The 12,978-nt window shown below is 37.0% G+C and overlaps 1 protein-coding gene across 1 annotated transcript in view; it reads right to left on the minus strand.

The window, feature by feature from the left end:
- Positions 1–233: 233 nt before the first annotated feature.
- The window catches only part of LOC119599704, a 103,091-nt gene continuing 90,346 nt past the window's right edge, over positions 234–12,978 (minus strand). Inside the window, exons 4-6 of the mRNA XM_037949599.1 lie at positions 834–1,041; positions 605–762; positions 234–511 (exon numbers count right to left, since the gene is read on the minus strand). Coding sequence (XP_037805527.1) covers positions 645–762; positions 834–1,041 — 326 coding nt within the window. The 3' untranslated portion in view covers positions 234–511; positions 605–644. The remainder of the gene's footprint in view (positions 512–604; positions 763–833; positions 1,042–12,978) is intronic.

A 12,978-nucleotide genomic window follows, 5' to 3' on the forward strand; every position in this document is an offset into this window, starting at 1 on the left:
TAACAGCTAATTTATTTATTCACTTAGTAGCCATTCAGGCCCTCGGCACTGCTTTCAACCACCTTGACTTTAAAAGTGCGTTACCCCAATAGTAAAGCTCCTATCAACTAAGATTGAACCTGCAATGGGTAATAACGTAACATATTTTTCATGACAGTAGACTGACAATCTATTAATACTTACTTTGTATGTGTGGCACTTTGCCTACTTGAAATATAAAAACAAAAAATAGCTCATGTTATTTCAATTAGATCTCTCTTAAATCTCTTGAGTTATGAATTTATTTTTCGGAATTAAAAAAAAAAATAATATGGACAATTTATATTAAATTTATTTCGTTTCTTATTAATAGGTTAATATAAAAAATGTATCCGTTTGCTTAATTGTTATGTCTTATTACAATAATAATTTGTTTGATATAGACTGACATAGAAAAGCCTTTTGTCTACCCCTCAAAATAGAATGTTTTCTGTTATCATATATATTCACCGAACTATGTAGTATGTTTGGCCTAGTAAGGATTTAAAATATTATTTTATATAAAATCATTTATTACAAAATAACACGAATTTTAGTATAAAATCGAATACATTAATCTACGTACATCTGTATATGGAGTTTATTGATGATTGTTTTTGGTATATTTATGTTCTTGGTGGTTTAATTAGTTTACTAATGGGTGGTGTCAACTTACAAAACCCCGCCGCGTCAAAAACAGGGAGTAGTTCACGTACACGACCAGGAATACTTCCATCTAACATTCTAAAATAAATATATTATTAATTTTATACATATATTTAATTTTTAAAACAAAATAAAATATATGTACATACCTTCTCTTATATTCTATTTTAGCCCCTTTCAATGAAATATTTGTCTCCGTTGGGAAAAAAGTAGCATCGTAAAAATTAAGGCCATTTTGTAATAGTATATTATACTCATCAAGTGAAGCAAGTGTTACGCGTATAACAGCAGGAGGCAATTCTTTCTTTTCGACGCGATCAGTTTTATCAGTTCCATCTGACTTTGGAGCGGGTGATGCTTGAAAAAAAATTTTACAATTGCAAACAGAATATACATATAAATATATGTACATATGATTTGTTGTTTTTAGTATATCTATACATAAAATTCTAACGTTACTGTCTGACCGACTCACTGATTGATTCATCATCCCACAGCCTAAATGCCTGAAGCTTAAAACTTGAAATTCGGACAGGAGGTTGTAATCCTGACAAATTGATCTACTAAGACGGGATTTTTGGAAATTCGAATTATTAACGTCTGTCCAGTTAGCAACGAAAGATAGCAACGGTAGAGAAAATTTTGGGAATTAAGTGGCAACACCACAGGGGAAAAATAAATTGCTTAGCTAATAAAAAATACCATGGAAAACTCAATGGAAAGAGATGGGAAACACAAAATGGAATCGAGACTATATATAGTCTTGGAACTATAGTTCCTTGTAAAATTAGATTCCTCTAAAAATCGTTGCTGGTGAACTGTAATCGTTGCTGGTGAACTGTATAGGATCTAGCGAGTGTCGCGCCAAAAACCCCTTGGAATATCGTAGGAGACATGGTAAGGATTGAAAAAATCCTTCCGTGCAAAAAATCGGTAGAGCAGATCCTTGGAAAATTGGCTTCCTCCAAAATGGTCAGTAAAATCGTTGCTGGTGAACTGTATAGGATCTAGCCAGTGTCGCGCCAAAAACTCTTTGGAATATGGTAGGAGACATGGTAAGGATTGAAAAAATCCTTCCGTGCAAAAAATCGGTAGAGCAGATCCTTGGAAAATTGGCTTCCTCCAAAATGGTCAGTAAAATCGTTGCTGGTAAACTATATAGGATCTAGCGAGTGTCGCGCCAAAAACTCCTTGGATTATGGTAGGAGACATGGTAAGAATTGAAAAAATCCTTCCGTGCAAAAAATCGGTAGAGCAGACCCTTGGAAAATTGGCTTCTTCCAAAATGGTCAGTAAAATCGTTGCTGGTGAACTGTATAGGATCTAGCGAGTGTCGCGCCAAAAACTCCTTGTATTATGGTAGGAGACATGGTAAGGATTGAAAAAATCCTTCCGTGCAAAAAATCGGAAGAGCAGATCCTTGGAAAATTGGCTTCCTCCAAAATGGTCAGTAAAATCGTTGCTGGTAAACTATATAGGATCTAGCGAGTGTCGCGCCAAAAAACTCCTTGGATTATGGTAGGAGACATGGTAAGGATTGAAAAAATCCTTCCGTGCAAAAAATCGGTAGAGCAGATCCTTGGAAAATTGGCTTCCTCCAAAATGGTCAGTAAAATCGTTGCTGGTAAACTATATAGGATCTAGCGAGTGTCGCGCCAAAAACTCCTTGGATTATGGTAGGAGATATGGTAAGGATTGAAAAAATCCTTCCGTGCAAAAAATCGGTAGAGCAGATCCTTGGAAAATTGGCTTCCTCCAAAATGGTCAGTAAAATCGTTGCTGGTAAACTGTATAGGATCTAGCGAGTGTCGCGCCAAAAACTCTTTGGAATATGGTAGGAGACATGGTAAGGATTGAAAAAATCCTTCCGTGCAAAAAATCGGTAGAGCAGATCCTTGGAAAATTGGCTTCCTCCAAAATGGTCAGTAAAATCGTTGCTGGTGAACTGTATAGGATCTAGCGAGTGTCGCGCCAAAAACTCTTTGGAATATGGTAGGAGACATGGTAAGGATTGAAAAAATCCTTCCGTGCAAAAAATCGGTAGAGCAGATCCTTGGAAAATTGGCTTCCTCCAAAATGGTCAGTAAAATCGTTGCTGGTAAACTATATAGGATCTAGCGAGTGTCGCGCAAAAACTCCTTGGATTATGGTAGGAGACATGGTAAGGATTGAAAAAATCCTTCCGTGCAAAAAATCGGTAGAGCAGATCCTTGGAAAATTGGCTTCTTCCAAAATGGTCAGTAAAATCGTTGCTGGTGAACTGTATAGGATCTAGCGAGTGTCGCGCCAAAAACTCCTTGGATTATGGTAGGAGACATGGTAAGGATTGAAAAAATCCTTCCGTGCAAAAAATCGGTAGAGCAGATCCTTGGAAAATTGGCTTCCTCCAAAATGGTCAGTAAAATCGTTGCTGGTAAACTATATAGGATCTAGCGAGTGTCGCGCCAAAAACTCCTTGGATTATGGTAGGAGACATGGTAAGGATTGAAAAAATCCTTCCGTGCAAAAAATCGGTAGAGCAGATCCTTGGAAAATTGGCTTCTTCCAAAATGGTCAGTAAAATCGTTGCTGGTAAACTATATAGGATCTAGCGAGTGTCGCGCCAAAAACTCCTTGGATTATGGTAGGAGACATGGTAAGGATTGAAAAAATCCTTCCGTGCAAAAAATCGGTAGAGCAGATCCTTGGGAAATTGGCTTCTTCCAAAATGGTCAGTAAAATCGTTGCTGGTGAACTGTATAGGATCTAGCGAGTATCGCGCCAAAAACTCTTTGGAATATGGTAGGAGACATGGTAAGGATTGAAAAAATCCTTCCGTGCAAAAAATCGGTAGAGCAGATCCTTGGAAAATTGGCTTCCTCCAAAATGGTCAGTAAAATCGTTGCTGGTAAACTATATAGGATCTAGCGAGTGTCGCGCCAAAAACTCCTTGGATTATGGTAGGAGACATGGTAAGGATTGAAAAAATCCTTCCGTGCAAAAAATCGGTAGAGCAGACCCTTGGAAAATTGGCTTCTTCCAAAATGGTCAGTAAAATCGTTGCTGGTGAACTGTATAGGATCTAGCGAGTGTCGCGCCAAAAACTCCTTGGATTATGGTAGGAGACATGGTAAGGATTGAAAAAATCCTTCCGTGCAAAAAATCGGAAGAGCAGATCCTTGGAAAATTGGCTTCCTCCAAAATGGTCAGTAAAATCGTTGCTGGTAAACTATATAGGATCTAGCGAGTGTCGCGCCAAAAAACTCCTTGGATTATGGTAGGAGACATGGTAAGGATTGAAAAAATCCTTCCGTGCAAAAAATCGGTAGAGCAGATCCTTGGAAAATTGGCTTCCTCCAAAATGGTCAGTAAAATCGTTGCTGGTAAACTATATAGGATCTAGCGAGTGTCGCGCCAAAAACTCCTTGGATTATGGTAGGAGACATGGTAAGGATTGAAAAAATCCTTCCGTGCAAAAAATCGGTAGAGCAGATCCTTGGAAAATTGGCTTCCTCCAAAATGGTCAGTAAAATCGTTGCTGGTGAACTGTATAGGATCTAGCGAGTGTCGCGCCAAAAACTCTTTGGAATATGGTAGGAGACATGGTAAGGATTGAAAAAATCCTTCCGTGCAAAAAATCGGTAGAGCAGATCCTTGGAAAATTGGCTTCCTCCAAAATGGTCAGTAAAATCGTTGCTGGTAAACTATATAGGATCTAGCGAGTGTCGCGCAAAAACTCCTTGGATTATGGTAGGAGACATGGTAAGGATTGAAAAAATCCTTCCGTGCAAAAAATCGGTAGAGCAGATCCTTGGAAAATTGGCTTCCTCCAAAATGGTCAGTAAAATCGTTGCTGGTAAACTATATAGGATCTAGCGAGTGTCGCGCCAAAAACTCCTTGGATTATGGTAGGAGACATGGTAAGGATTGAAAAAATCCTTCCGTGCAAAAAATCGGTAGAGCAGATCCTTGGAAAATTGGCTTCCTCCAAAATGGTCAGTAAAATCGTTGCTGGTAAACTGTATAGGATCTAGCGAGTGTCGCGCCAAAAACTCTTTGGAATATGGTAGGAGACACGGTAAGGATTGAAAAAATCCTTCCGTGCAAAAAATCGGTAGAGCAGATCCTTGTAAAATTGGCTTCCTCCAAAATGGTCAGTAAAATCGTTGCTGGTAAACTATATAGGATCTAGCGAGTGTCGCACCAAAAACTCCTTGGATTATGGTAGGAGACATGGTAAGGATTGAAAAAATCCTTCCGTGCAAAAAATCGGTAGAGTAGATCCTTGGAAAATTGGCTTCCTCCAAAATGGTCAGTAAAATCGTTGCTGGTAAACTATATAGGATCTAGCGAGTGTCGCGCCAAAAACTCCTTGGATTATGGTAGGAGACATGGTAAGGATTGAAAAAATCCTTCCGTGCAAAAAATCGGTAGAGCAGATCCTTGGAAAATTGGCTTCCTCCAAAATGGTCAGTAAAATCGTTGCTGGTAAACTATATAGGATCTAGCGAGTGTCGCGCCAAAAACTCCTTGGATTATGGTAGGAGACATGGTAAGAATTGAAAAAATCCTTCCGTGCAAAAAATCGGTAGAGCAGACCCTTGGAAAATTGGCTTCTTCCAAAATGGTCAGTAAAATCGTTGCTGGTGAACTGTATAGGATCTAGCGAGTGTCGCGCCAAAAACTCCTTGGATTATGGTAGGAGACATGGTAAGGATTGAAAAAATCCTTCCGTGCAAAAAATCGGAAGAGCAGATCCTTGGAAAATTGGCTTCCTCCAAAATGGTCAGTAAAATCGTTGCTGGTAAACTATATAGGATCTAGCGAGTGTCGCGCCAAAAACTCCTTTGAATATGGTAGGAGACATGGTAAGGAATGAAAAAATCCTTCCGTGCAAAAAATCGGTAGAGCAGATATTTGGAAAATTGGCTTCCTCCAAAATGGTCAGTAAAATCGTTGCTGGTAAATTATATAGGATCTAGCGAGTGTCGCGCCAAAAACTCCTTGGAATATGGTAGGAGACATGGTAAGGATTGAAAAAATCCTTCCGTGCAAAAAATCGGTAGAGCAGATCCTTGGAAAATTGGCTTCCTCCAAAATGGTCAGTAAAATCGTTGCTGGTAAACTATATAGGATCTAGCGAGTGTCGCGCCAAAAACTCCTTGGATTATGGTAGGAGACATGGTAAGAATTGAAAAAATCCTTCCGTGCAAAAAATCGGTAGAGCAGACCCTTGGAAAATTGGCTTCTTCCAAAATGGTCAGTAAAATCGTTGCTGGTGAACTGTATAGGATCTAGCGAGTGTCGCGCCAAAAACTCCTTGGATTATGGTAGGAGACATGGTAAGGATTGAAAAAATCCTTCCGTGCAAAAAATCGGAAGAGCAGATCCTTGGAAAATTGGCTTCCTCCAAAATGGTCAGTAAAATCGTTGCTGGTAAACTATATAGGATCTAGCGAGTGTCGCGCCAAAAAACTCCTTGGATTATGGTAGGAGACATGGTAAGGATTGAAAAAATCCTTCCGTGCAAAAAATCGGTAGAGCAGTTCCTTGGAAAATTGGCTTCCTCCAAAATGGTCAGTAAAATCGTTGCTGGTAAACTATATAGGATCTAGCGAGTGTCGCGCCAAAAACTCCTTGGATTATGGTAGGAGACATGGTAAGGATTGAAAAAATCCTTCCGTGCAAAAAATCGGTAGAGCAGATCCTTGGAAAATTGGCTTCCTCCAAAATGGTCAGTAAAATCGTTGCTGGTAAACTGTATAGGATCTAGCGAGTGTCGCGCCAAAAACTCTTTGGAATATGGTAGGAGACATGGTAAGGATTGAAAAAATCCTTCCGTGCAAAAAATCGGTAGAGCAGATCCTTGGAAAATTGGCTTCCTCCAAAATGGTCAGTAAAATCGTTGCTGGTGAACTGTATAGGATCTAGCGAGTGTCGCGCCAAAAACTCTTTGGAATATGGTAGGAGACATGGTAAGGATTGAAAAAATCCTTCCGTGCAAAAAATCGGTAGAGCAGATCCTTGGAAAATTGGCTTCCTCCAAAATGGTCAGTAAAATCGTTGCTGGTAAACTATATAGGATCTAGCGAGTGTCGCGCAAAAACTCCTTGGATTATGGTAGGAGACATGGTAAGGATTGAAAAAATCCTTCCGTGCAAAAAATCGGTAGAGCAGATCCTTGGAAAATTGGCTTCTTCCAAAATGGTCAGTAAAATCGTTGCTGGTGAACTGTATAGGATCTAGCGAGTGTCGCGCCAAAAACTCCTTGGATTATGGTAGGAGACATGGTAAGGATTGAAAAAATCCTTCCGTGCAAAAAATCGGTAGAGCAGATCCTTGGAAAATTGGCTTCCTCCAAAATGGTCAGTAAAATCGTTGCTGGTAAACTATATAGGATCTAGCGAGTGTCGCGCCAAAAACTCCTTGGATTATGGTAGGAGACATGGTAAGGATTGAAAAAATCCTTCCGTGCAAAAAATCGGTAGAGCAGATCCTTGGAAAATTGGCTTCTTCCAAAATGGTCAGTAAAATCGTTGCTGGTAAACTATATAGGATCTAGCGAGTGTCGCGCCAAAAACTCCTTGGATTATGGTAGGAGACATGGTAAGGATTGAAAAAATCCTTCCGTGCAAAAAATCGGTAGAGCAGATCCTTGGGAAATTGGCTTCTTCCAAAATGGTCAGTAAAATCGTTGCTGGTGAACTGTATAGGATCTAGCGAGTATCGCGCCAAAAACTCTTTGGAATATGGTAGGAGACATGGTAAGGATTGAAAAAATCCTTCCGTGCAAAAAATCGGTAGAGCAGATCCTTGGAAAATTGGCTTCCTCCAAAATGGTCAGTAAAATCGTTGCTGGTAAACTATATAGGATCTAGCGAGTGTCGCGCCAAAAACTCCTTGGATTATGGTAGGAGACATGGTAAGGATTGAAAAAATCCTTCCGTGCAAAAAATCGGTAGAGCAGATCCTTGGAAAATTGGCTTCCTCCAAAATGGTCAGTAAAATCGTTGCTGGTAAACTGTATAGGATCTAGCGAGTGTCGCGCCAAAAACTCTTTGGAATATGGTAGGAGACACGGTAAGGATTGAAAAAATCCTTCCGTGCAAAAAATCGGTAGAGCAGATCCTTGTAAAATTGGCTTCCTCCAAAATGGTCAGTAAAATCGTTGCTGGTAAACTATATAGGATCTAGCGAGTGTCGCGCCAAAAACTCCTTGGATTATGGTAGGAGACATGGTAAGGATTGAAAAAATCCTTCCGTGCAAAAAATCGGTAGAGTAGATCCTTGGAAAATTGGCTTCCTCCAAAATGGTCAGTAAAATCGTTGCTGGTAAACTATATAGGATCTAGCGAGTGTCGCGCCAAAAACTCCTTGGATTATGGTAGGAGACATGGTAAGGATTGAAAAAATCCTTCCGTGCAAAAAATCGGTAGAGCAGATCCTTGGAAAATTGGCTTCCTCCAAAATGGTCAGTAAAATCGTTGCTGGTAAACTATATAGGATCTAGCGAGTGTCGCGCCAAAAACTCCTTGGATTATGGTAGGAGACATGGTAAGGATTGAAAAAAATCCTTCCGTGCAAAAAATCGGTAGAGCAGATCCTTGGAAAATTGGCTTCTTCCAAAATGGTCAGTAAAATCGTTGCTGGTGAACTGTATAGGATCTAGCGAGTGTCGCGCCAAAAACTCTTTGGAATATGGTAGGAGACATGGTAAGGATTGAAAAAATCCTTCCGTGCAAAAAATCGGTAGAGCAGATCCTTGGAAAATTGGCTTCTTCCAAAATGGTCAGTAAAATCGTTGCTGGTAAACTATATAGGATCTAGCGAGTGTCGCGCCAAAAACTCCTTGGAATATGGTAGGAGACATGGTAAGGATTGAAAAAATCCTTCCGTGCAAAAAATCGGTAGAGCAGATCCTTGGAAAATTGGCTTCTTCCAAAATGGTCAGTAAAATCGTTGCTGGTGAACTGTATAGGATCTAGCGAGTGTCACTCCAAAAACTCCTTGGAATATGGTAGGAGACATGGTAAGGATTGAAAAAATCCTTCCGTGCAAAAATCGGTAGAGCAGATCCTTGGAAAATTGGCTTCCTCCAAAATGGTCAGTAAAATCGTTGCTGGTAAACTGTATAGGATCTAGCGAGTGTCGCGCCAAAAACTCCTTGGAATATGGTAGGAGACATGGTAAGGAATGAAAAAATCCTTCCGTGCAAAAAATCGGTAGAGCAGATATTTGGAAAATTGGCTTCCTCCAAAATGGTCAGTAAAATCGTTGCTGGTAAATTATATAGGGTCTAGCGAGTGTCGCGCCAAAAACTCCTTGGAATATGGTAGGAGACATGGTAAGGATTGAAAAAATCCTTCCGTGCAAAAAATCGGTAGAGCAGATCCTTGGAAAATTGGCTTCCTCCAAAATGGTCAGTAAAATCGTTGCTGGTAAACTGTATAGGATCTAGCGAGTGTCGCGCCAAAAACTCCTTGGAATATGGTAGGAGACATGGTAAGGATTAAAAAAATCCTTCCGTGCAAAAAATCGGTAGAGCAGATCCTTGGAAAATTGGCTTCCTCCAAAATGGTCAGTAAAATCGTTGCTAGTAAACTATATAGGATCTAGCGAGTGTCGCGCCAAAAACTCCTTGGAATATGGTAGGAGACATGGTAAGGATTGAAAAAATCCTTCCGTGCAAAAAATCGGTAGAGCAGATCCTTGGAAAATTAGCTTCCTCCAAAATGGTCAGTAAAATCGTTGCTGGTAAACTATATAGGATCTAGCGAGTGTCGCGCCAAAAACTCCTTGGAATATGATAGGAGACATTGTTAGGTAAATCCTTCCTAGAAAAAAATCGGTAGAGCAGATCCTTGGAAAATTGGCTTCCTCCAAAATGGTCAGTAAAATTGTTGCTGGTAAATTATACAGGTTCTAAGAAGTGTCGCGCAAAATACTCCTTGGAATATGGATTAAAAGTATTAAGGATTAAAAAATCCTTCCGTGCAATATATCTACCGACTAGATACTTGGGAAGGTGGAAAGTCGATAAGTTAAAATTGTAAAAGTCAAAGAGTCGACTTTTCATGCACATACTGCAAAACGTCGAAAGTCGATGTTTTATTTTATTTATGGAAGCTGCAGCGTCGTATTTTTTAGTATAAGTAAAGAAAAAAACAGAGTTGCATTACTAAAAGTAATTAGATTTTGAGTAGATTTTGCCGAAATCTACTTACGAAGTATATTTTGTTTGCTAAGGGAAATCTAGTTAAAATCAAATAGATTTGGTTCGAAATCTCATAAATGCTAGATTTCATAGTGGTGTAATTGGGCTATTACACTTATATTTTTTGACATTAAAGAAGGTTTAATCTTCACCTTCGTGAGAAGAATATATATAAGTTTGTCATTCCGTTTGTAAATTCCGAAATATAACTCTCCGACCCTATAAAGTATATATATTCTGAATCCTTATAGATAGCGGAGTCGATTAAGCCATGTCCGTCTGTCTGTCTGTCTGTTGAAATCAGTTTTCTGAAGACCCCACATATCTTCTGGATACAAATCTTCAATAATTCTATCAGACATGCAACAACGGAGATATAAGTAAAAACCCGAGACAACCTCTGAAAATTTCTAAAAAAGAAAATTTGTTCATGCTTTGATAAATAAGCAACAACACTGCTTATTCATTGCGTTGTGTATTTTGTTTTTTTGATTATTTCGTTTCGTATGTTTGAATGGCTGTGTGTTTCATTGCCATGTGTATGTTGTGTTTGTTTCTTGGTATATTCAGTTTCGTATGTTTGGATGGCTGTGTGTTTCATTGCCTTGTGTAAATTGTTTTTGTTTCTTGGTGTATTCGTATGTTTGGATGGCTGTTGGTTTCATTGCGTTGTGTATTTTGTGTTGTTTTTCTGTGTACTTCGTTTCGTATGTTTGGATGTCTGTTGGTTTTACTGCCTTGTGTGTTTATTTCGTTTTGCGTTGTTGATATTGTCGGGAAAATTAAATAAATTTAAATTTTATAAAATTGATATTTTTTAAATACACTATGGTGAAGGGTATACAAAATTCGGCACAGCCGAATATAGCACTCTTACTTGTTTTTTCATGCTTTGATAAATAAGCAACAACAACAACACTGCTTATTCATTGCGTTGTGTATTTTGTTTTTTTTTTTTTTTTTTTGAGTATTTCGTTCCGTCTGTTTGGATGTCTGTGTGTTTCATTGCCTTGTGTATATTGTTTTTGTTTTCTTGGTGTATTCAGTTTCGTATGTTTGGATGTCTGTTTGTTTCATTGCCTTGTATATATTGTTTTTGTTTTCTTGGTGTATTCAGTTTCGTATGTTTGGATGTCTGTTTGTTTTACTGCCTTGTGTATGTTGTTTTTTTGTGTTTATTTCGTTTAGCGTTGTTGTTGTTCATTTTGTTTTGCTATTGCTATAATAATGATATAGTCGGAAAAATAAAATTAAATAAAATGTTATAAAATTTATATTTTTTAAATACACTATGGTGAAGGGTATATAAGATTCAGCACAGCCGAATATAACACTCTTACTTGTTTTTTCTAATATTTTGTTTGACAAATTAGAAAAAAATATGAGGTACATTTCATTTATATTAAATAATTGCATTAACATTTTTTTAAGTCAACTTTTCATTAATGTTTTCCTATTATTAAATTTTGTCGATATTTGATATTTGTCTTTTTTCTTGTAAAGCGTCGTATTTTTTAAGAATTATTTAGAATAAACAGAGCTCTACTAAAAACCACTAGATTTGCTCAAAACACATAGATTTGTCGAATATTGACATGGGGGGTAATGTGGATTTAGGCAAAACTAGTTGAAATCATGTAGATTTGCCATACGTTTCTGACATATCCAAATCTACTTAATACTCTATTTATAGCGAAATCTAGTACTTATGAGATTTCGAGCAAACCTAGTTGATTTTAACTAGATTTCCCATTCAAAACAAAATCTTCTTCATTAGTAGATTTTGGCAAATCTAGTAAAAATAAAAATGCAACTCTGTTTTTTCCTAAATAATACTAAAAAAATACACAAGAAAAAAGAGAAAAACAAAACAAACAAGAAAAATCAAAATGTCGACAAAATTTTAATAAATTGGAAAACATGAATGAAAAGATAATTTAAAATAGAAGGTAATGTCTATTTAAATATCTATTTTTTATTCTAAATGAAATTCAAGTAAATTTTCCATATTTCCTTCTAATTTTTCATATTAAACACAATTTGGAGAAATATTAGAAAAAATTAAATCTTCCTAAATGTCAAAAATACGAAGTGTAAACAGTAAAGATTTGAAGAAAGATTTCGATGTAGTGTAAATGGGGTATGATCTACTAGATTTCATTTATATGCAACTCTGTGTTGTGTCTCGGATAAAGAAATACAATTATAGGCTATCCATTTAAATTGAATGTTTTTGTCGAAAAATTACATTTATTTTCGAAATAAAAAAATAAAAAATTATAAATTTTAAATTGGTGTCATTTAAGAAATAATTCTATATACTATTCAGTGGAAACACCTTGAAGGCAAATCTAGTAGATTTCTATCCAGTGGAAACATAGCATTAGACTTCAATCCAAATCTAGATTTTTCCATAAAAAAATTTAGTTCGAAATTTTATCTGGTAGTTTTTAGTAGGCAAAAATCAAAATATCGACAAAATTTAATAATAGGAAAACATTAATGAAAAGTTGATTTAAAAACAAGTAAGAGTGCTATATTCGGCTGTGCCGAATCTTATATACCCTTCACCACAGTGTATTTAAAAAATATCAATTCTATAAAATTTTAATTTATTTCATTTTCCCGTTAATATCATTATTATAGCAATAGCAAAACGAACAACAATGCTAAACGAAATAAACACACAAAAAAACAAATACACATGGCAGTAAAACCAACAGACATCCAAACATACGAAACGAAATACACAAAAAACAAAACAAAATACACAAGGCAATTAAACCAACAGACATCCAAATATACGAAACTGAATACACCAAAAAAAAACAAAACCAATATACACAAGGCAATGAAACATACGAAACGAAATACTCAAAAAAAAGCAAAAACAAAATACATGAAACCAACTGACATCCAAACATACGAAACTGAATGCACCAAGAAACAAAAACAATATACACAAGGCAATGAAACACACAGCCATCCAAACATATGAAACGAAATACTCAATGAATAAGCAGTGTTGTTGTTCCTTATATTAATACATGAAAAAAATTGTCTTTTTTATGAAATTTTCAGAGGTTGTCTCGGATTTTTGC

The sequence above is a fragment of the Lucilia sericata genome, unplaced genomic scaffold (assembly GCF_015586225.1).
Source record: "Lucilia sericata isolate MDLA Ls3-8-SP2 unplaced genomic scaffold, ASM1558622v1 Contig000085F_arrow, whole genome shotgun sequence".
In the NCBI taxonomy this organism is placed as follows: Eukaryota; Metazoa; Arthropoda; class Insecta; order Diptera; family Calliphoridae; genus Lucilia; species Lucilia sericata.